General features: G+C 46.1%; 1 protein-coding gene and 1 pseudogene across 1 annotated transcript; both read right to left on the bottom strand.

The window, feature by feature from the left end:
- Positions 1 to 8,245: 8,245 nt before the first annotated feature.
- On the bottom strand, positions 8,246 to 17,052 carry LOC141106460 (uncharacterized). Its single transcript, XM_073597251.1, has 8 exons — positions 16,947 to 17,052; positions 12,781 to 12,912; positions 12,577 to 12,674; positions 12,398 to 12,497; positions 12,189 to 12,299; positions 11,784 to 11,894; positions 11,318 to 11,446; positions 8,246 to 9,951 (listed from the first exon to the last, which is right to left on the bottom strand). The coding sequence occupies exons 1-8, from the start codon at positions 16,993 to 16,995 to the stop codon at positions 9,113 to 9,115; spliced, it is 1,569 nt and encodes a 522-aa protein (XP_073453352.1). The 5' UTR covers positions 16,996 to 17,052; the 3' UTR covers positions 8,246 to 9,112.
- A 6,343-nt stretch (positions 17,053 to 23,395) lies between these two features.
- Positions 23,396 to 23,580, bottom strand: LOC141106976 (small nucleolar RNA U3; annotated as a pseudogene).
- Positions 23,581 to 25,069: the final 1,489 nt, after the last annotated feature.

The raw sequence follows: 25,069 nt of genomic DNA, 5'->3' as shown, positions 1-25,069 counted from the left end.
GTCAGAGCCATGAATGGCCAAAGGCAGGGTGCCTTTGGCCAATCATTACTTGGACTAAGTTCACACCCCACACTATATAAGGCTGCTTACACGGCGGCCGTATGTAGTGTGTTAATGTGGAGACTGTTATACGACCTCATTCATCAAAGAGGTCATAAGGTTACATGGCAAAACATGCGCCTGACCTGCATGCTTTGGCCAATCACAGCGCACTCTGCTGTGAGAGCCATAATTGGCCAAAGGCAGGGTGCCTTTGGCCAACCATGGCTCAGGGGGACTAAGTACATGCCCCACACTATATAAGGCTGCTTACATAGTGGCCTTGTATAGCGTGTGGACAAAGATAGATTGAGCTAGATTAGGATTATATATATATATACATATATACACACACAGTCTAGTGTGTGTGTGTGTGTGTGTGTGTGTGTGTATACTCTGCATTTAGTGTAGACTAGATATTCAGTGTAGACTCTATATTCAGTCAGTGCAGGATGAATTGCTGGTTACCAGAGTTTTTAGAATGGCTGCCGTGGCTTTCAAGATGGATACTCTTAAAGAGGAATTACTTCTTGTGAAAATGCAGACTTCTCCTTGCTCCTCATCTGGGATCTCAAACCCTATTATACCTCAAGTCCTCTCAAAAACCTGCACTGAGAGGAATGAAGGTACAGAAATAGGTGCCACAAGTACTTGCACCCAATCTGCTAGCAGTACACCACCTGTTGATTTCACCAGGCAAATTTTGCTACCCCAGTTGCTGAACTGTTAAAAAAAAAAATACTGTCCCAGCCATCCACATGCTCAGCGTCTAAATGCTAGCTTGGCCAAATTGCTAGCACTACAACTGCTGCCTTTTCATGTGGTAGACGCTGCCCCTTTTCGTGAATTTGTGGAATGTGCTGTAGCACAGCGGCAGGTTCCAAAAATACATTTCTTTTCAGGTAAGACCATTCCAGCACTGTACCGTCATGTGGAAGGCAATATTTTGGTCTTGTTGGACAGGGCAGTCAGCATCAAGGTTCACATTACCACTGACTCATGGTCCAGCAGGCATGGTCAGGGACGTTACATTTCCTTCATGGCGCACTGGGTAACTCTGCTGGCAGCTGGGAAGAATGCAGGACAGGGTTCAGTGTGAGCTTGTTCCGCCACGATGCCTCCAAAAAGCTGGTGGGGATTCTGACACATCTGTCTGCTCCACCCCCCCTCTTCTTCCTATATGACCTCTTCTGCTGAATTGTCCTCTGAACCACCAGTGCTCCTAAAGCGTTTAAGGGGCTACGCAAGCAGTCAGGCTAAAGTTGGTCTGTCTAGGGGCCAGGAGCCACACTGGGGCAGAGATTCTGTCAGCTCTGCAGGGGCAGGCTCAGAGGTGGTTGACGCCACAGCAGCTTGAGCCAGGAATGGTTGTATGCGACAATGGCACCAACCTTCTCTCCGCCCTCCAACAGGGGCACTTGACACATGTTCCATGCTTGGCACGTGTCCTGAATTTGGTGGTGCAGCGTTTCTTGAACAGATACCCAGGCTTACAAAATCTTCTGAGGCAGACCAGAAAAGTCTGTGACCATTTCCGACAGTCATGCAATGCCAATTCTTGGCTGGCTAACATTCAATGGGAATTCAACCTGCCCACCAACCGCTTCATTTGTGACATGCCTACCAGGTGAAACTGAACATTGGCAATGCTGCAGCGGCTGCACATGCAGCAGAGGGCCATCAATGAGTACCTGTGTGAGTATGGCACAAGGACAGGCTGAGAGGAGCTTGACTTATTTTCACCACGCCAGTGGCTGCTGATAAAGGATGCATGCCTGTCCTGTCACCGTTTGAGGAGGCCACAAGGATGGTGAGCAGCAACAAAGCATGCATCAGTGACACTGTCCCTCTAGCCTTCCTGCTGCAGCACACGCTTTGTGGCATCATGGACAGGGCACTTGAAGCAGAACAGCAGGAGGAAGAGGAGGACTTCCTTTCCCTATCAAGGCCCCCTTTATGCAGATACCATTCCTGCGAGGCAACCAAACACACAGGAGGAAGAGGAGGAGGATCGTGTCAGCATGGATGTGGAGGATAACATACAGCAGTCTTCAAGGGATGATTTTCAGTCCCCAGAAACCCAAGGAGTTGTACGTGGCTGGGAGGAGGTAGTTCCTGACAATGTCATCCTTTGTGACCCAGAGGACTCAGAATATCATGCCTCTTCAAACTTACACTGCATGGGCTCCCTGATTCTGCAAAGACTGTGAAAGGACCCGAGGATTTGTGGTATCAAGGAGAGGGATCATTACTGGCTGGCAACCCTTCTTGATCCATGTTACAAGGGTAAAGTTGCATCTCATCCTGCCTTCGCAGAGGGAGCAGAGGATGAAACATCTTCAGGTCGCCTTGAAGAAAATTTTGTGTGACGCCTTTCCAGACCCTGGGAGGTTACCATTTCCTGGACGTGTTTCTGAGGCTTCGTTTGGTCAGAGAAAGAGCGGTAGAGAACATGGCCGGCTGACAGATGCCTTTAAACAAATCTTTAGCTCAGGGCTGTTAGGGTTAAGCAACCATCGGCAGTGTCTGCATTATATGGTGCAAGAGTATCTAGGAGCAAGAACAGACTTGGAAAACTTTCCAACTGCGCATCCACTGGGTTACTGGGTCTTGAGGATGGACCACTGGCCAGAACTTGCTCAATATGCAATCAAGTTACTGGCCTGTCCTGCATCCAGCGTGCTTTCTGAACGGACATTCAGTGCTGCTGGAGGGTTTGTGATGGATCAGAGTGCGCCTGTCCACAGACTTCGTTGACAGGCTGACATTTATCAAAACGAATCAGTCCTGGATCACAAGCTATCAAGCCCCTGACGCTGATGTAACTGATTTAATTTGCTAGGGATCTTGGATCCCTTGCCTATCCTATTCCTGAATCTTGATTATGCTAGCTTCCAACAATATTTTTGGTTTAGGGCACCACCAACACCTAAGACCCAATTTGTCTGCACCTGTTTGTCAGGGGCATGTAATTTCAATTTTTTTTTTTACTAATTTTTAACAGCAGGGCCTGTTCCTGCGCCCAACAAGAATAAGTGTGAGAGGTTACAGTGCTCAGGCACCACCAACATCCAAGGCCCAATTTTTCTGCACCTGTTTGACAGGGGCATGTAATATCAATTTTTTTACTAATTTTTAACAGCAGGGTGACGTTCCTGTGCCCAACAAGAGTAACTATGAGGAGTTACAGTGTTCAGGTACCACTTGCCATGGGCAAACTGTTTGGGTCAAGCATAAGTTTGGCCTGAACATCGCCCATTCAGGTACTCGCATAACACCCAAACTTTCTGGGCACTTAGTGGGATGCTCACCCGCCGAGCGCAGTCAATAGGTTGTTAAGGCTTCCCCGCTGAGAGCTAAATTTAAAAAAAATTATAATCAAAAAAGAATGTAAATTTTAAAAAATTGGGGGGAAAAAACGGTGTGGGGGGCATCCTTTGGGTCTGGCATGGTTTTTAACCACTTCCCCACTGGTGCATTGCAAAATGATGCCAGCAGGAACACTCCCTCCCTCCTGCAGCCCATCAGAGTACCCGAGTACCTATCTGCAGCCCCTGCCTCATAGAATATACGTTGGGGTTGTTTTCTTTCCAAAATGGGTCATTTGGGGGGGTATTTGTACTCTGACATTTCAGGGCCTCGAGAAATGAGATAGGCCGTCAGTATATCAGGTGTGATCAAATTTTTATGATTTGCACCATAGCTTGTAGACTCTAAACTTTCACACAGACTAAATAATATCCACTAATTTGGGTTATTTTTACTAAAGATATAAAGCAGTATAAAGTTTGGCCCAAATTTATGAACAAAAATTAATTATTTGCAAAATTTTATAATATAAGATAAAAAAAAGTGTTTGTGTTTTTTTCTACATTTTTGCTCTTTTTTGACTTATATCGCAAAAAAAAAAAAAAAAAAAACCACAGTGGTGATTAAATACCACCAAAAGAAAACTCTATTTATGTGAAAAAAAATTATAAAAATTTTGTTTGGGTACAGTGTTACATGACTGAGTAATTGTCATTCAAAGTGTGAGAGCACTGAAAGATGAAAATTGGTCTGGGCAGGAAGGGGTGAACGTGCCCTGTATTGAAGTGGTTAAGGGAAACCCTATGACAGAATTAATAAAAAAAAACAAAAATACATACCAGGCTCTCCCGTTTTTTCTATTTTTCAGGTTAGTCGGGTGACGTGATTGACGATTGACAATCCGGACGCCTTTTTTTTTCATAGATTTTTCATCTATATATATCCGGGATCCAGCAATACATTACAGCCGCGAGTAGGTATAGAGAGCCAGGAACTCAATGCAGAGATCTTACCCAGAGTCCCAAGGAGATAAAAGACTGTCGGGTGGTTTTAACACTACAACATCCACGAACGCTGAAATATCCATTCTGGGGGAAAAGAACCTTTTAAGAATACTCGCACACAGAGTGTAGCTTCTGTGAATCCAATCCCAGGAGGCACAGATGCAGCATCCAGAATCTATGACAGGCTGAAATATGTGTGTAACTCGTGTTTAGGGCCCTAAGTGTTCGGGGACATATGCCTGGAATGCAGAATACCTGTAGCCTGAGTGAACCATCTGTGATATACTAGAACTTGCTCCTCAGAAAAAATGTTTAATAAAAGATTTACTAAATGATAAAAACACGGTGGTCAAGTTTACAATCTCTTATGGACTTTAATATCTTAAAGGGTCCTGTCATCATTACACAGATGTGGAGAAACCAATTGACTTCCCTGAGATCACTAAGCAAAGACTCAGCACTTAGGGCTCATTTACGCTTGCCTAATGTGGCATTGGACATAATGGCTACCTCACAGTCCTGTTCACACGTTTGCTTTGCTTAAAACATGTCGCATGTGCTTCAAAGCCTCTCCAAAACCTGCATAGAAGTCTATCACAAAGCTCGCTAACAGCACCTGCAACTTTTGAAGGGCTTTTATTCAGTGTTCGCTTTGCAGCAATATAGCAGGAGGTGAGCGGGGATCGGAGAGAGGAGGATCAGCAGAGCTGGGGGTTACTACTGAGTGGGGGGATCAGCAGAGCTGGGAGTACTACTGAGCAGGGGGATCTGTTAAACGAGGGTACTAATAAGCTTCGGATCTGCTGAATGAGGGTACCAATAAGCTGTGGATCTGCTGAACAGGGGTACGAATGAGCTGGGGATCTCCTGATTAGGGGTACTACTGAGCTGGGGTTCTACTGGGCCCCTTTAAAACAAATAGAAAATCAACACTCACACACAGGGCATTTACCAAGGCTCATTAAAGCTTCAAAAAAAGAATCAGAAGAGCTGGGGTACTACAGAGCCAGGGATTTGCTGAACAAGGGTACTAATTAGCTGGGGATCTGCTGAATGGAGTTTCCAATAGTCTGTGGATCTGCTAAATGGTGGCACTAATGAGCTGGGGGTACTATTAGGGGGGGTACTTTAAAACAAAAGTCAAAGCAAGATGTATGCCCTTGGAGACTTAAATGTATTCCTTCATGGCTGGGTAATGTTAGGGGACGAGTCCACAGAACCCCTCAACCTTTAGCAATACATAAGAAGCTGTCCACTGACTTTAGACAGCAAACTCACATCATAATCACCACGTAAGCTCCCTATGCTCCTATGTGGGCGGCCGATGGCCCTAATGTCGCTCTTGGAGGATCAGTGGGACTCTTTCATGGCAGGAATTCTTCTAAAGCTGCTTGCCCCACTGCATGCCAAACCACTGTCCATGAAAACCGGGTGAACTCTTAAATCTTTTTTTACAGCGACAATAGAAACAATGACTGAGCCGTGGTTTACATAATCAATTGAGTCTACAGTACATCGGGGTACCTTGTATTCTATCAGAATGGAAGAAGGCGGCCAACCGCCTGCCAAAAAGGTTTAACCTTTAAGGATCCAAAAATGATTGCCCCATAATACAGCATATTTTGCTCCCTATTGGTGATCTCCTTGTGGACCTGCAACTCTCGCTTACCCCAACCTTCCCTCGAGAGTTCCTAACCCCATTTTGTGTTGGTTTCTCATTCTCAGAAAGTGGCCAGCCTTGATAAAGATGGTCATGTCCATGCCATTTACAAACTGTTTTACATTTACTGAGACTTTACCCTACTGAGCTGTGTGGCTCTTCGAGAACTCGTATTTGAAGTTGTTGCAAAGTCTGTGAATGTTCTCATTTATCCAGGTCATGGTATATTTAGTAGTAGTTGGTCACATTTAATTGGAATTTAATTTAATTGGAATTGTTCTGTAATGTTGGAGACATTTTGTAGATAATTTTAGCAACTTCTTCAGTTCTAGTGAGTATCAGATACCCCAAGTAGCACCTTAATCCAAGCACCATGGAATGTGTAGTTGTTGGTTGTCCAAGAATACGGTGGGAGGTGTAAAAGTTGTTGAAGCACCTTGTTCTAGTTACAGTACATATTTCCATCCCTGGTGTCAGGAACTATGCATCGGTGTTGATCTTTCGATTCATATGGAGGTGAAAGTGTGAATTGATGTCAAATTGTCTGGGTAGACATGTTATAATAGCATTATGTATGGAAGTTCCAGTATGAAGTTGAGTTGAGAAACATTGCTGCTCTCTGTCCAAGATGTACACCTTCCTGTCCTTGAAAGAATGTTCAGCTTTTCTGCCTCCTCTAGCGCCTTTGGGCACACATTTTTTTTTTTTGGGGGGGGGGGGGGGGGCAGGTACCTAGTTTTGACATGCTCCCTGTTCGTTCTTTCGTTCTCACTACGTTTGATAGCAGCAGGAACCTATGACCTGAATCCCTGTGTGAATAAAAAGAAAGTTGAGGAGAGGTAGCCTTGAACAGTCCTGGATCTCTTCTCCCCCACACAGGGAAGGGGGAGGACAGAAAGCTATAAAAAGTTTTTTTTTACTTTAATGAAGGGAATGCATTAAGGCTAAAAAACATTTTGGTTTTACAACCACTTTAAGATGCCTTTTAGGGTCCTGTGTATGCCATCTAGTGCATGTATGTGCACTACAATGTGAGTGCAATTTATTGAATCAATGAACTAGATTGACTTGTGTCTTTTTTCAATCTATCACTGGTCACTGTATCAGTGTCACTAGTGAAATCAGTGTCAGCTAGTTGTCCCTCCCAGCTAGTGTCTGTTAATGCCAGATTGCTCGCCACCCTATCACAGTCCCACTATCACAGATCACACTCACTGATCACCGCCATTACTAGTATAGTGTCTGTATGGATTAGTATCTTGATCACAATCAGAACTATACTAGTGTCCCCAAAAACGCAGTTTGGTTTTTACCAAAGACATTTGGCAGAATACATTTTGGCCTAAATTTATGAAAAAATTACATTTTTTATTCAACATGTTTTATTGCAGAAAGTAAAAAATAGTTTTTTTTTTGTTTTCTAATATTTCAGTATTTTTTCATTTATATAAAAAAATACCAAAGAAAGCTCTATTTGTGTGCAAAAAAAAAAAAGGATAAATGTAATTTGCGTACAGTGTTGCATGACTGACCAATCGCCAGTTAAAGTAGCGCAGTTCTGAATAGCAAAAAATTGTCTGGTCATGAAGGGAATAAAACCTTTAGTGGTTAAATACCACAAAAAGAAAGCTCTATCTGCTTAAAAAAATAAATAAAAATAAGATATAAAATTTGAGTACAGTTTTGCATGACAGTGTAATTATCAGTCAATGTCACAATGCTAAAACATGAAAAATGGCCTGGACAGGAAGAGGGTTTAACATGCCGGTGCTCTATTGAATAGTGCATCCCGTCGGATAATGCCTCCGATGAACCTAGTCTGCAACGTCACTCCAGCTGATATGTTGATCAGCTGCTGTGACGTCAACACTGCACATGCGCAGATCGTCTGAGGCATTATCCGACGATCTGCAAAGGAAAAATGTAATTGTCAAATTCTGCCTGCCTCTCTGCTCATGCGGGAGAATTGTCGTTTACATTCTCGCTGTGTTGCAGGGGGGTTTTGGTGTGTTGAAGGACGGTGCCATATGCTGTGTTGCAGGACGTTGGCCCGCCCTGCAACACACCCAAATTCGCCTGTCACGTGATTGGTCAATTCTCTCACATAAGCAGACAGCCAGGCAGTATCTGACGATTACATTCTTCCTTTGCAGATCGTCGGATAATGCCTCTGACGATCTACACATGCCCAGTGTTGATGTCATGCCAGCTGATCAACATATCAGCAGAAGTGACGTTGTGTACTGCGCATGCGTAGATCATCAAAGGCATCATCTGACAGGGACGCACTATTCGATAGAACACCGGTGTTCTGTCAAAATAGACAATTCATCAAGATCTCCAATTACGTCACTTCCGGTTACTGTAAACCGTCAGTAATTGGAGATTTTGATGATTTTCTGTTTTGACACAACACCGGCAAGCGGGTACACTTCGGTACATGAAGACTTTGCTGTTTTGACACAACAGCGGGTAATGAGGAAAAAGTTATCGCCACCATGGAGGCGGCCATTTTGTTGGTTAGTATTGGAGCGGACTAACAATTTCCGCTCATATTATCACGTACCGGAGTGTATACAGTTGCCGGTGTTGTGTCAAAACAGCAAGTCGTCGGAATGTCCAATTACTGACAGTTTACAATAACCAGAAGTGACGTAATTGGAGATATTGATGAATTGGCTATTTTGACAGAACACCGGTCCTCATGTGGTTAAAGATCGTTCAGACTTTTACTGACACTCCAGCCAACATCTCCTTGACACATTCCATGGTGATTGGATTAATGTGAAATTAAAGGCTCATGTTTTGTTTTTTTAATAATAATAAACAACATGTCATACTTACCTGCTCTGCGCAATGGTTTTTGCACAGAGCAGCCCCAATCCTCCTCTTCTTGGGATGCATGTAGGTAAAAAACCTTCAGCATTTACAAGTACTTTAAGGTGTCAATGCTAACCATGTGGATGGAAATGCTTGGGTATGAAGACATGGCTTTGGTAAGCTACAAACGTCTTCAGCGTTACAGATCAAGTGCAATTGAGACCAAGTACTACCAGCTTGTCCCAAAAGTCATAAGTGTCCTTGGTCTCTTGTCACACCTTCACTGGTGCAAATACTGATGGGCGATCAGAGAGGTTTTCCTTTTAAAACTCTTGCTGCAAACCGAGCAGGAAAAAGGCTTTTCCCCTGTGTGAGTCCTTTCATGTGTGGCCAGGTTTGACTTTTGAGTGAACCGTTTCCCGCATACAGAACAAGAATACGGCTTCTCATCGGTGTGGGTCCTTTCATGCGTAACCAAGAAATCTTTCAGGGCAAAAAGTTTACCACAGATGGAGCATGAATATGGTTTCTCCCCCGTGTGGATTAACTCGTGCCGATCCCGACGGGCTTTGACCGGGAAGGGTTTGCTGCAATAAGAGCAAATGTATGGTTTCAATCCTGTGTGGATCCTGAGATGTTTGACGAGGTCTCCTTTTTGCGTAAAACATTTCCCGCACTCCGAGCAGGAAAATGGTTTCTCCCCCGTGTGGATTCTGAGATGTTTAACAAGATCGCCTTTCTGCGTGAAACATTTGTCACATTCCGAGCATAGGTATGGCTTCTCCCCTGAGTGGAACTTCTGGTGCTGGGCCAGGATGACTGTATCTGAGAAGGACTTTCCACACTGAGAACACGAGTATGGCCTCTCATCAGAGTGAACCTTTTCATGTTTTACCAGGTGGGCTTTTTGGGTAAAGACTTTGCCGCATTTAGAACAGGAGGAAAGGCGTTCCCTTACATGGATTCGCTCATGGGCAAGAAGTTCTGATCGCTTAGAAAAACGTTCTGCACACTCAGAGCAAGGGAAGTTTTTAGAACACCTTGTGGCCGTTGGACGGAGTAATGGATCCACACTGGGAGGATCAGGATCCAGATCCGGGATCTTGGTGTACTGTCCATCTGGAGAAAATAAAAAGTGGAGGGGACATACAGTGCATTAAAGCTGAACTCCAGCCAATTTTGTAAAGGAAGGCCTTGTCGGCAGTAAAAACAGGGCCAGAAGCTTTAACCTTTCCCCAACCTACTAAAAATATAATTTTGCCTTCATCGGAGAGCTTCCCCATCAGTTCCTGTCCTGACAGGAAGTAAGGGGGAATCTACTCAACAAGGACATAGATGGTAATAGGAACCTGATGGAGGCTCTAATCCTTCCCTCTTCCAGTTTGTACCAATGGTGCTTTCAAACATTATGGAAGAGCCAAACCTACCATACTGCAGTTTGGTAGCTGACCAACTTTGTTCTGTAGCTCTATCAAAAGTGAATGAGGCGATAATACAACAATTTACAAGGATAAATATAATCTAATCCAATTAAAGATTAGTACCACTTGGAGGAGCTCTGGTAGAAATTTACCAAGGCCAATGGTGGGAGAAACCACACATAAGAGGACTTTATGTGACCAGCATACACCTCCTGGGTTGACCTTCCAGGCATCACTGTACACTGCCAGTTTCAACACCAAACCATGCTGCATCTTTTTCCTTATCTCCACATTTGTTCTGGGTTTGCAAAGTAATGAAGCCCAGGGACTGGCATAACAGCAAAGCAGTTGGAATTTTTATATGGTGGTCACAGCAGTGGCAGGCACTGTTATGGGCATGTTTAACCACCTGTCGACCGATCACAGTAAATATACTGTGAATGGGAGGCAGGTACAGGCACAACCCACGTACATGTTCTTGACTGACCTTCTTTTAGATTTGGGTTTGGCAAATGCGTGCCCCCTGCCGACCTGTGCTGTGATTGGACACAGCACGAGTTTGGCAGCAGATTTCAGCCAATGATTTCTACTGAAACCTGCTGTTTGGCTGCAGCCAATCACACACAAAAGACATGGATGAGCGAGTTTGGGGTGGTGGAACTGTACTGGCCTGCACAGAGTCCTGACCTTAACCCAATAGAACACCTTTGGGATGAATTAGAGCGGAGACTGTGAGCCAGGTCTTCTCGTCCACATCAGTGCCTAACCTCACAAATGTGCTTCTGGAGGAATGGTCAAACATTCCCATAGACACACTCCTAAACCTTGTGGACAGCCTTCCCAGAAGAGTTGAAGCTGTTATAGCTGCAAAGGTTGGGCCAACTCAATATTGAACTCTACAAACTAAGACTGAGATGCCATTAAAGTTCATGTGCGTGTAAAGGCAGGCGTCCCAATACTTTTGGTAATATAGTGTATTACATTTTAATCTTGGGTTTGGATGCCCTCTAATGAAATGAGGGGGAAGAGGAGGCTCCTTTATCTGTTTAATGTTCATTACTCACCTGTACCGATCTCTGGAAACATGTCATCCTCTTCGATTTTTACAGGTGCTACTTCGTCCTCTTTTTCCTCATCTTCCTTTTCTTCCTCCTCATCAATATCTCTTGGCATCTCTCTGGTGCCTCCAGGGTCTGTGAATAAAGATTAGAGTGAAGCCCCCTGTACTGAGGTGTATGAGAGACCCCAGGGAGTGTGTGTGGGGGAAGACTGGTCATGTCTCTTGGCTGGTAACACACAATGAGATGATGTGATGAGGAGAAGAGATTGTTGTAGTAACTAAACAAGGAGAATCTGGGACTCTTCTCTGAATAGAGACTGAATTCACACCTGAGGGACGCAACGCGTTTGGCACCTAAGTAGGTTGTGTACCTTTTTTGACACTGAGCCAAGTGCGTTTTTGCAGGATTGTTGTAGTGACTGAACAAGGAGAATCTGGGACTCGTCTCTGGATTTATATTTATTACTCACCTGTGCTGATCTCTGGAGAAACTTTCTCCTCTTCTTCCTCTTTAATTATTATATGTAATTCCTCCTCTTCAATTTTGATGTCTCTCCGAGTGTCTCTGGTGTCTCCGGGGTCTGTGAATAAAGATGAGAGTGAAGCCCCCTGTACTGAGATGTATGAGAGACCCCAGAGAGTGTGTGTGGGGGGGAGACTGGTCACATCTCTTGGCTGGTAACACACAATGACATGATGTGAGGAGGCGAGCCGGAGTCTAATAGAGGCTGATGACTCCTGACTCCCCCCACTGGGCACATACTGTCTCCTCATTACTGTCTACTGACAGAGGAGGGGGGAGAAGAAGAGATTATTGTACTGACTGAACAAGGAGAATCTGGGACTCTTCTCTGGATTTAATGTTTATTACTCACCTGTGCTGATTTCTGGAGGAACTTTCTCCTCTTCTTCCTCCTTAATTATTATATGTAGTTCCTCCTCTTCGCTTTTGATGTCTCTCTGAGTGTGTTTGGTGTTTTCGGGGTCTGTGAATAAAGATGAGAGTGAAGCCCCCTGTACTGAGATGTATGAGAGACCCCCAGAGAGTGTGTGTGGGGGGAGACTGGTCTTCCTTATTAGTCACCTGTGCGGATCTTTGGAGAGATTTCATCTTCCTTACATGGCTCATCACCCTCAATATCCGTCTCTTCTGCTTCATCTTTAACATGATATAGGCTTTTACCCTTGGCAAAATGAATTAGGCAGTCAGCATTTTTTTAATAACTCAATCATTCTAAAATTCAGATCCCCAGTTCCTCCTACCTGATCCTCCTGAGGAATCTCTTGATGTTCCTGTGTGGAGTCCCGGGAATACAGAGGACGGGGACATCTCTCTGGGGGATTTCTGTTACTGGATCCATCTGTAGGAAACACACACAATGACTGAATACATTGTTTCTATGTCTTTATATCAGAGGATGTGTGTATCTCTTCTCTCCTTTACAAGAAATGAGAGCCTCCTCTTACCCGGTGATGTAAGGGGCAGCCGGTTCTCCATCATGACGTCCTTGTAGAGATCCTTGTGTCCTTCTATATACTCCCACTTCTTGGTACATGAAAGCTCATACTTAGAAAAAACACAGATCTGTAACGATATGGCTGCAATAGGTGGAATAAATAAAAAGGATATAAATACAGTATGTAAAGCGCCCATAATTTATGATCTTTCAGTTTAACTTCCAATAAATGGAACAAAAAACAAACGCTCAAATAGGTTAAGAAAGGTCTGAAATGGTAGAGAACGGAAGAAGAAAGGGGGGAATAAAGTAATGCTGGCCATACACTAGAGCTGCACAATTAATTGTTAAAGAATCAAGATTGCGATTCAACCCCCCCCCCCCACCATCTTTACACAGCATTTCCTCGATTCAGTGCAAAGAGCTCTCTGCTCAAGCCAACAGCTGTCAAAAAAATAAATAAAAATAAAATAAAAAACAGGCAGCCTGCCAAGTTTATCACAACATGTTTGGGCAGAGATAAAGAGAAACATTGTAACATTTCCTTCTTTCAGATCAAGACTCAGATCAGGAATGAACTTCTGTCTATAGATGAGGGCAGTTTAACCACTTAAAGACTAAGCCATTTTCTGACACTTGTTGCCTACAAGTTAAAATCAGTATTTTTTGCTAGAAAATTACTTAGAACCACCAAACATTATATATAATTTTTAGCAGAGACCCTAGAAAATAAAATGGCGGTCGTTGCAATATTTTATGTCACACTGTATTTGCGCAGCCGTCTTTCAAATGCAATATTTTTGGGAAAAAATACACTTTAATGAATTAAAAAAAAAAAACTAAACAGTAAAGTTAGCCCAATTTTTTGTATATTGTGAAAGATGATGTTATGTGAGAGAATCGTGATCTTTATTCTAAACAAAAAAAATTGTGATTCTCATTTTATCCAGAATCGTGCAGCACTACTATACACTGGTTCAAACCATTTGACTTTCTAATCATTATTGGGGTAAAAGTGACATTCATATTCAACCACAGCAATGAGGAAATTCAAAGGAGCAAGATGGGAAATTTTTCTCCAACAAATTTCTAATAGTGTATGTGGTTTTCGTCTGAAGTCCCTATGTTCCATAATCAAATGTTAAAAGCAAACGTACTTTTGAAGAACTTTAGAATGGAATTCATGAACTGATGGAATGTTCTGAGAATTTCTATACGAATCGTTAAAAATCTACTAGTCTATGGCCAGTTTAAGACAATAGAGGGGAAGAGGAGATGGTGAGAGGAAGTAAGAAAGGAGACACGGGAGAATTGTGTTGAGGTCGGGGCAGAGAGAGGAATAAGGCGGAGAAAAAAAAAAGAGACAGAGGTGAATAGGGGGGAGTTAGAGAGAGGAAGAAGGGGGATATGGAGACAGAGAAAGAAGAGAAGGGGGGACAGAGAAAGAGGAAAAGAAGTATGGGAGGAAGGAGAGACAGAGAAATGGGAGAATGGGGGTGAGGTCGGGGCAGAGAGCGGAATAAGGGAGAGATAGAGACAGAGAGGGTGAAGAAATAGGGGGATATAGAGAGGAAGAAGGGGGACATGAAAGCAGAAAAAGAGGAGTATGGGAGGGGGGAATGGACAGAGAAACGGGAAAATCCAAGTGAGGCCGGGCAGCACAAAAAAAAAAAAAAAGGAAGAGGGAGGAAGAAGAGCAGACAAAAGGAGGAGTATGGGGGGGGGGCAGAGAGGGAGGAAGGAGGGATAGACAGAGGAAGGGGAGACCAGGGGGGGCAGAGAGCGAGGAAGGATGGATAGACAGACTAAGGGGAGCCAGGGGGGGGGGGGTGCGGCAGAGAGGCAGAAAGGATGGATAGACAGAGGAAGGGGAGACCGGGGGGGGGGGGGGGGCAGAGAGGAAGGAAGGAGGGATAGACAGAGGAAGGGGAGACCGGGGGGGGGCTGGGAGGAAGGAGGGGTAGACAGAAGAAGGGGAGACCAGGGGGTCAGAGAAGGAGGGGTAGACAGAGGTAGGGGAGACCGGGGGGGCAGAGGAGGGGTAGACAGAGGTAGGGGAGACCAGGGGGGGGGGGAAGAGGAGGGGTAGACAGAGGAAGGGGAGACCGGGGGGGGCAGAGGTGGGTTAGACAGAGGAAGGGGAGACCGGGGGGGGGCAGAGGATGGGGGGGGACAGAGAAACGGGAAAATCCAAGTGAGGCCGGGCAGCACAAAAAAAAAAAAAAAAGGAAGAGGGAGGAAGAAGAGGAGACAAAAGGAGAAGAGGAGTATGGGGGGGGCAGAGAGGGAGGAAGGAGGGATAGACAGAGGAAGGGGAGACCAGGGGGGGCAGAGAGGGAGGAAGGATGGATAGACAGACTAAGGGGAGACAGGGGGGGGGCGGCAGAGAGGCAGAAAGGATGGATAGACAGAGGAAGGGGAGACCGGGGGGGGGGGGGGCAGAGAGGGAGGAAGGAGGGATAGACAGAGGTAGGGGAGACAGAGAGGGAGGAAGGAGGGATAGACAGAGGAAGGGGAGACCAGGGGGGGGCAGAGAAGGAGGGGGAGACCAGAGGAAGGGGAGACCAGGGGGGAGCTGGGAGGAAGGAGGGGTAGACAGAAGAAGGGGAGACCAGGGGGTCAGAGAAGGAGGGGGAGACAGAGGTAGGGGAGACCGGGGGGGGGGGCAGAGGAGGGGTAGACAGAGGAAGGGGAGACCGGGGGGGGGCAGAGGAGGGGTAGACAGAGGAAGGGGAGACCGGGGGGGGGCAGAGGTGGGTTAGACAGAGGAAGGGGAGACCGGGGGGGGGGCAGAGGTGGGTTAGACAGAGGAAGGGGAGACCGGGGGGGGGGGGGGGCAGAGGAGGGGTAGACAGAGGAAGGGGAGACCGGGGGGGCAGAGGAGGGGTAGACAGAGGAAGGGGAGACCGGGGGGGCAGAGGAGGGATAGACAGAGGAAGGGGAGACCAGGGGGGGCAGAGGAGGGATAGACAGAGGAAGGGGAGACCAGGGGGGCAGAGAAGGAGGGGGAGACCAGAGGAAGGGGAGACCAGGGGGGGGGCAGGGAGGAAGGAGGGGTAGACAGAGGAAGGGGAGACCAGGGGGGGGCAGGGAGGAAGGAGGGGTACACAGAGGAAGGGGAGACCAGGGGGGGCAGGGAGGAAGGAGGGAGGGATAGACAGAGGAAGGGGAGACGGGGGAGGGGCACAGAGGAAGGGGGGAGACAGAGGAGTGGGAGACCACAGGAAGGGGAGACCAGGGTGGGCTGTGAGGAAGGAGGGGTAGACAGAGGAAAGAGGGGGAGACAGAGGAAGGGGAAGGGAAAGGGGGGGGGCAGAGAGGGAGGAAGGAGGGATAGACAGAGGAAGGGGAGACTGGAGGGGGCAGAGAAAAAGGGGGAGACCAGGGGAAGGGGAGGCTGGGAAGAAGGAGGGGTGGACAGAGGAAGGTGAGACCGGGGGGGCAGAGAGGGAGGGGGGAGACAGAGGAGGGGGAGACCCCAGGAAGGGAAGACAGGAGGGGTAGACAGAGGAAGGGGAGAGGGGGGGCAGACAGGGAGGGGGGAGACAGAGGAGGGGGGAGACAGAGGAGGGGGAAGGGGAGACAGGAGGGGTAGACAGAGGAAGGGGAGAGGGGGGGCAGAGAGGGAGGAAGGAGGGATAGACAGAGGAAGGGGAGACCGGGGGGGCAGAGGAAGGGGAGACCAGGGGGGGCTGGGAGGAAGGAGGGGGAAACAGAGGAAGGGGAGACCTGGGGGGGCGCAGAGAAGGAGGGGGAGACCAGGGGGGCAGAGAGAGAGGAAGGAGGGATAGACAGAGGAAGGAGGGATAGACAGAGGAAGGGGGGCAGAGAAGGAGGGGGCGACAGAGGAATGGGAGAGGGGGGCAGAGAGGGAGGAAGGAGGTATAGACAGAAGAAGGGAAGTATGGGAGGGGGAATAGAGAAAGAAGGGGGCGGGGACAGACTGGAGACACCCCCTGGTGACGGATGGGCGGAGCTGGGAACCTGATCTATAACTGTAAGGGTCAGTCAACTCTGCTCTGGCTCCCACTTTGTATATATGTCATGTACAGCCCAACCTGGGTGAAGTACCCGGTCCCACCCTTGCCTCACAAGACCACACAATCTCCCATAACTCCCACAAGTCCATATCCAGTAAGGGGACCCCCTGGCCTCACAATCACCAAACATTATTACCTCTTCTTCTCATAGAGCACACACTCTCCAGCATCACACCCCCTGCCATCAGCTGCTGCAGGCAGAGGGAGGCCGTTGTAACTTTTAGGTGTTTTCCTAGTGAGCTACACAAAAATGGCCGCCCCCGGCCAATGTCATGAAAAAGAATGGAGACCGAGCTAAGGGAAAATGGCCGTCACTCCGCTTCAGGAAGAAATGCTTTGTTCTAACCATCGCCCTCTAGCGTTAGCTGTGACTATAAATCAGTAGGCGGGACCTTGTTACTAGGCAGCTCTGGAACAATAGTTTCCGCCCTGTGGCTCTGCACTTCCGCTCTGTGCGTTCCACGACCGCCCAGCTGTTTTCCTGGTTACCATAGTGACGCCCAGCGGAGCGAATGGACAGCCAGCTCCTGCAGTAGACATGTTCTGTTAACCACTTGTCTAAGGGACAATTTCCTTTTTAGTTTCTCGGACGTTTTTTATTTTTTTTACTACAAAACCACGTGAACACCCCAAACAATATATATATTTTCCAAAAGCAGAGACACTGAAGAATAAAATGGCAGCAGCTGCAATTTTATGTGTCACAAAATATTTGCACAACTTTTCATGGTTTAAGAAAGAAATACAGTAAAAGTTTTTTTGAGACACACAAATGAGTCACATAAAAAGATATAAAAAAATATTTACAAAAATGTGAGGGGTGTACTCACTTTTGTGAGATACTGTACATACACCATTCACGACTTTGTCCTGAGCTATATCTCCAACCTCATCTCAATATTTCACTAAAACTATCCTCTTCTCTCTTCCCAAAGCCTCCTTATCTACAACTACCTTGTTACCTCCTCCCATGCTCACCTACAGGACTTCTCTAGAGCCTCTTCCATCCTCTGGAGTTCCCTCCCCCCACCCACAACTCTGCCCTAAGGTACATCCCAACCTCCACTTATAACATCACCCAAACTGTTTTCTTCACTCCTTCAAAGTCCTCCTGCTCTTTCATTATGTCCTTCCATGTTTGCCCTGGGACTTCTCCAGAGCTTCTTCTGGAACTCTCTACCCCATCCAGAACACTGCTCTGAGCTACATCTCCAACTCCATCTCATAACATCACCCAAACTGTTTTCTTCACTCCTTCGAAGTCCTCCTGCTTTCTCATCATGTCCTTCCATGTTTGCCCCGGGACTTCTCCAGAGCTTCTTTTTTCTTCTGGGACTCTCTACCCCATTCAGAACACTGCTCTGAGCTACAGCCCCAACTCCATCTCATGACATCACCCAAACCATCATCTTTGCTCCTCCCATGAACTTTTGCTCTCTAGCTCCCTTGTCACCTCCACCTATTGTTTTTGAGCACTAAAGAATCAACTTCAACATATATTGTAATGATCACTGTGTTATAGCACACATAGATATGTTTAATTATTACACATGTATTTGTATGTTTTGTTACTAATGGACATATTTATGATTTGCATTTTTTATAATGCTTGGTTTTTAGGGTTTTATATATCTTTAATGTGTTAGAGTGCTGCAGCCCTTCTTTCTACTTTGTCTGTATTACTATTACCCATTGGGGACTGTAGTTTGTTGTTCAGCTGCTGTTTTTACAAAGAGAAAGATTCTTTCCATAAGCCCAGGAAGCCAAATATTTATAAAAGTGTAATAAACCCTTACATACATACACCCAGTGAAGGGTCTGCCCTCAGGTGATACACAGAGATGAAACAAATCCTCCTACATAAGTTGTACCTGTTTATCTGCAGCCGCCTGTCCCCTGCATTCATTCAAAGTGCAGAATTTATACAGGATCTCCCAGCTCTGAAAACTCATAGGGTGGTGAGCTGAAGTTACATCAGTGAGGGGAGGTCTGAGAGCTGATTGAGGGATGGTTGCCCCCCCCCCCCTTTCACATAGCAAGCAGGAACAGAGCTGAGGCTGTCAGTCACAGGTTGTGCCCTCCCCTTCACCATTTTCCTCTTGGTGTCAGGAAAACTCGTCAGAAGTGACTCATGCAGATTGCAGAGGAACGAGACAATGGACAGAAATGACACTTAGTGCTCTGGATTGAGACAAGTACACACTATAGAGGGATATGATTTGTTCAAATTTAATGTCTGAGGTTTACAACCACTTTAATGTTGGAATTTTGTTCACATTGCCGGACCATTCCTGGATCTTGTCAAAACCCCCCAGGCAAGCCAGCTGGCCTGTTGGCGAATGCTTGTAAACATGCATGTGTGACGTTGGTCACCTGAGTCATGCATACTGTGCTGCCTAAAAGAGAAATAGAAAAAAGAGGGCGCACCAACCTTGTGCATTATCCTTGGATATATTTTATTAAAAAAGTAAATTAAAAACTACTCACAAACATGTGAAAGAAAACCGCAATATCAATAGCCTTCAGATGATGGCCAACGGCCTCACGACAACAGACTCCAGATGGTAAAGGAGAAGAAGAGCTACTGACAGCTGACGCGTTTCAAAGGGATACCTTCTTCCTCAGAGCCCAGCAGTGTTGTCTCCTTCAGCTTCTTATATATACACACATACAAGAGTGTGCACTGATGAGGCACCTCCCAGATGGGTTCAGAGGTCCCACCCACAGATTGTGGGCAGTTCTCAGCAAAAGAGTGACGCCCAATTCATATAAGTGGACATACACACACCTATATGATTGATTAGCTAGGTACCCATAGAACAATGTGGATGATGTTGCAAACATCTGTACTCACAGTGAGTTGTCTCTCTCTGTCAGTGCATAGACCAAACATATACAATAGAAGTAGTCAAAGGACGAAGGACAAAAACAGTCAAAAAGTGGGCACACATAATGGGCAAACATGGTGATCTGGAATTTTGTCCCATAAATAATTATACAGAGACATTGGGTAATCATTTCACAGCCATCTTGGAGTGACAACAGTAAGAATCTAAAACGTACCCGATCCCCTTGTCCCATCTAAGCGCTAGTTGTCAGCGCTATGGGCCGCCAATAGGTTTGTCCACTACGAACCTTTAGCCCACCTGGTTGGCTCAATTGTGCGCAGGAGTATTTGTTTTCTGCTATCAAAAATACTGTGCTGCCTTCCTGATGCCAGTTAGAGACCCTCAGGAACCTCAGGAACGTCAACCACATAGTGCCTGGTGGAAAAGAAGGCCGTGCTAGTTCTCAGAGGAGCTCCAAAGCCGACAGCCTTCTACTAGGGAACAAGGCAGGACAACATTGGAAAGCAGAGAAGTTGGAGATTTCAGCACATAAGTAGATCCACCAACTGCTGGGAGCAGGTGAGATAAATCAGATAGCAGCGGGAGGAGGAAGAGTTCACTGTGATGTGTGGAGAAGAGGGCTGCACTTCAATCATATGAGATTATATGCCATGAGAAATGCTTCATGGAGATTTCTGGATGAAGCTGGACTACAGTGATGATCAATACAGGCCTAGAGTTACCGGCACAAGCAACCCTCATGACAGCAATGTGCTCACAAGGAGACAGTGATAAGGACACACTTAATTCCTCCCTGCAGAGTATGTATAGGGAGTCAGTGAATTACCACCCTACTCTCCATCTGTGGACACACAGAAGGTCAGTAATAAGGACGCACTTTATTTCTCCCTGCAGGATATGTATAGGAGGTCAGTATACTATCACAGTACCTTGCATCCATGGATACACTGAGGGACAGTGACAGGACACACTTTCTTGCTTCATGCAGTGTATGTAAAGAGGATCAGTGATCTAGCACCCTGCTCCACTTCCATGGACACACAGAACAACAATGCTAAGAATAAACCTTGTTGTTCTCCTCAGGGTATGTACAGTATAGGGGGTCAGGGAACTACCAACTTACTCCACACCTATAGACAAAGGGAGAAAGTGGGGGGAAGGTTGGGACTTTAAATGAGGTGCGCATGATGCAGCCCAATCACACTCACAGAGGTGCAAACATATGTATGTTTATTAAGGACCAATGATCAACATGGCATAAAAACACATTGCATACATTAAACATAAAAAAAACGCATATAGACAATAAATCTATGTATATACAACCATAAGACATGGGTAGGTACAATTATGCATCTTAATCCCATAAGCAAGATAAAAGTCATGTGAAGTAAAAAACATCTGAAAATTGGTCAATGTGTGTTGGATGCATCGAAGGTAGGCCCGACGCTGCGTTTCATGGACTTCAATCCACTCTTCAGGAGCCAGATGCATCTAAATTCTATAAAAAAAAATGTATGAAAAGCAATATAGTTTCAGGGTCTAACAAAATCAGCAGAAAAGGGGGAAATTTGGGCATAATGGGCCATGCCAAAAAGGGTTACTCACATGATAGGCAAAACTGGGACTGCTACAAAACAAAGCCAGGGGTGAGCCATGGAGCCTGGCCCAGGAGCTGAGAGGGGGACCTCAACGAGGAACACCGGACTGCGCACACCAACACCCTGCAGTGGAGGGGACTTCTATAATGTAGGAGATATATAAAATGTATCTATGATGATACAAGTAACAAAAAACGAGATGATATAAGCTGCAGATATCACCAAGGTGATTGAAGAAAGCACCTGGAAGATTACCTTGAAAAATGCATGTGATGTTTGAAGCCACATAGATGGGAGAGGATCAGGGTTGCATGGGTTGTATCAGTACCATCTCTGAATACCATGAAGCAGGGAGTGAGATGCAGCCCCAGCATTGAACGTCAGCTCCCCCTCAGCGTCACGCAGGCACGACATAGTGGAGCAAAACCTCGGCGAACGCCAGAGAAGCTCACCACATGTCAGCCCAGCTGATATACCGGACGTCTGTGTGTGCGACGGCCAACCAAGGAGGTCACATGCACAGTGCCAGGGGCATGGCGCCGATGCAAGGTGGAAAAATCGGGCCGGACCCGGTAGGAATCCCAACCTTCCCCCCACTTTTTCATGATAATAAGGATGGGGGTGCAAACTTTCCCTTGCCTCCCATTTAAAGTCCTAAGTTCGCTGCTGTTCGATGCTCCCTGCAGGGTATGTATAGGGGATCAGTGAACTACCACACTACTCTCCATCCATAGACACACAGAGGGACAGTGATCAGGACACACTTCAATGCTCCCTGCAGGGTATGTATAGGGGATCAGTGAACTCTAGAGATGGGCCAAACAACCCCCTGTTCAGTTCGCTGCAGAACTTTAGAACAAAAGTTTGGAAACTAATAAAGAACCCCATTAAAGTCTATGGGACCCGAATGTGAAAAATCAAAAGTGCCTATTTTGAAGGTCTATTTGCAAGTGTAGCAAGGTCCCAAGCCTCCTTAGATCTAAAGAAAACCTCCAGGGCCAGAGATAGCTGACATCCTTCTGTATAAGGTGGGTTGCATGGCATAGTGAGTGTAATGCAAGGTAGACTGATTGGGCGCCAGACACTTCTTGAATGCAAAAGAGATTTTATTTCTCTTAATAGAACTTTGGGAGACAGGGTTAGGGCTGGGCACCATTAGGTAGTTTCAAGATCAATTGGCAGACTCATAGACTTCAACAGGAGGACAGCCATGCAGGGAAAGCCATCCAGCAAGACGCTACATTTGTAGGAATGCTGTCTCTTATGACAACAGTCTTTAACAGTTCCTAACACAAAGCGTAACAGTTCTTTCGCTTTCACTACAATCACTTCTTGTAGATCTTCAGCCCACTGAGCTCCCAGTCTCTCACTAGACTAGATGATTCACTGCCACTGAATCCCTTGAGCTCCTCCAATCTTCATGGTAGTATCTACCTCTCTGCTGGGTCCCTAGCTTGCCACTCAAGATACTTCTCAAGCTGCTCGGTCCCTGGCTTGACACATAAGGCTGCTCTGCAAGCTCCACTGGGTCGCTGGCTTGATACCCACTGAAGTTTCCCAATTCTTCACCATCCCCGGTTGGTGAGAATACTACCCCGGTACTTGCTTCAGTTACTCACTGTGGTCCCTGGTAATGAGGCGGATGGTCGCTTACTGGCGACAGCTTCCCCTCTACCTCTGACCACGACAGAACTGTCACTTCTGGTTGGGCTGCAAGCCACAATCCCATAATAATAAACAAGTGATCTTGCATAGTAATAAATGATCACAAATAATAATATAATATAAATGTGCAAAATTGGTGAACCAAAAACGTCTAATCCACATATTTCTTCATGCTAGAGGTGTCTCTAATATGTATTAATTTCATGCCTTCACACAGCTGTTATGTGCTGTCAGAACTCTCACCTTAAACCAGTGAATATCCAGCCTCAAAATATAAAGGTGTATCCAGCCTTGGTATATTTACGCCTTCCTGAAACCCATAGGGTAGACCAGCATCCGGACTCCAAAACACCAGACTTTAAACTGCTACCAAATCTCTATAGGCTCCAGTTGAAGTAGGGATCAAAAAGAAAAAGAAAAAATGCCCTCCATAGTGCAGCAAATTCGAATAAAGGGATATTTATTGCAAATAAGTGGACTCTTACATTAACTTAACGTCATCAACTGGTGGCAGTACCTGCATAGAGCAGCACTGCCAACAGGAGTCCTACTGAGACAAGAACCCTAAAATTCATCATTGTGGAAGGTGAGTTTGGACACTCAAACCTTTTCTCCCTTTGAATCCTACAGAAATGATACCTGAAAGTATAGTCCCTCAGATACGCTTTCTTATCTGTCACAAAACCTCCAGCAGCACTGAATGCCCTTTCGTAAAGCACGCTGGATGCAGGGCAGCCCAACAGCTCTATTGCATACTGGGCAAGTTCTGGCCAGTGGTCTATTCTCATGACCCAGTAACCCAGTGGATCGTCAACTGGAAAGTTTCCATATCTGTTTCGCCCCTAGATAATCTCATACCATATGTTGAAGAAGCTGCTGATGGGATTTGGAAGCTGACAGCCCTGGGCACTGAGGACTAAAAATTTTTTGAATGGCATCACTGAGGTGGCCCCCTTCTCCCCCACTCCTCTCTTGACCAACAGAAGCCTCAAAATGACGTTTTCCAACAAACTGTAACCTACCAGAGTTGGGAAAGGCGTTACATATACTCCTCTTTAACCACATTCCACTTGGTCTATAGCAGAATGACGATCGGGCAGTGGTTTCATTATCCTGAATGGGCATCATATGACGTCCAGCAGGATAAGCTGCTCGCGCCTGGTGGTTGGTAGTGCGGTGTGCCGCTCTGACACACCGCATCTCCAATCTCGGTAAAGTGCATATGATGAAGTCTCTTTACCATGTGATTAGCTGTGTCCAATCACAGCTGATCACATCGTAACCAGAAAGTGCCGGTTTTTGCTTTTTCCTCTATTCGCACTGACAGGGTGTGAGTAGAGGAGAGCCGCTCAGCGGGATGCCAAACTGTGCCCATCAGGGATGCCAATCCGTGCCCATCAGGGATGCCAATCAGTGCCCATCAGCAATGCCTGTCAGTGCCTCCTCATCATTGCTGCCTATTAGTGTCAACTATCAGTGCCCATTAGTGCCAGCCATCAGTGCCCATCAGTGCCACCTATCGGTGCCCATCATTGCCGCCTATTAGTGCCCATCAGTGCCACCTATCAGCTCCCATCAGTGCCATCTATCAGTGTTTCATATCAGTGCCATCTCATCAGTACCACCTCATCGGTGCCCATCAGTGCAGCCTCATCAGTGCCCGTTAGTAAAGGAAAACGCGTATTTACAACATTTTATTTACAACAAGTCATAGGCTCTTTACCGTGATCTGAGACGTGATGTGTCCGATCGACGCACTGCACCACCGATGGGGGTGCGCAGGAGCTGCATATTGTGAAGGACATTATATGACGCCCATTCACAACAATAACACTCCCGCCCGGCCATCATTTTACTAAAGGCTGGACGGGAAGGTGTTAAGGGGTATATGTATAAAACATTCCCTGTATGAACAAGCATCTGCAAGGTCAGAGAACTCCCCATATTCTCTGTAATACATGTAGTTCCTATATCGTTGGCACCATCTAGTGTCCTTTTTTGCCCCCACAATAACTCAGTCATGAAAAAAAAAACACTACTGCCACTAGATGGTGCTGACAATATAATAACTACATGTATTAGAGAAAATATGGTGAGTTATTGTTCTATGTACAGGGAACGTTTTATATGTAGACACCTACATT

This window comes from Aquarana catesbeiana, linkage group LG08, assembly GCF_042186555.1.
Source record: "Aquarana catesbeiana isolate 2022-GZ linkage group LG08, ASM4218655v1, whole genome shotgun sequence".
Classification (NCBI taxonomy): Eukaryota; Metazoa; Chordata; class Amphibia; order Anura; family Ranidae; genus Aquarana; species Aquarana catesbeiana.
The sequence above is the reverse complement of the archived record's forward strand: the minus strand, read 5'-3'. Positions and strand labels throughout refer to the sequence as shown.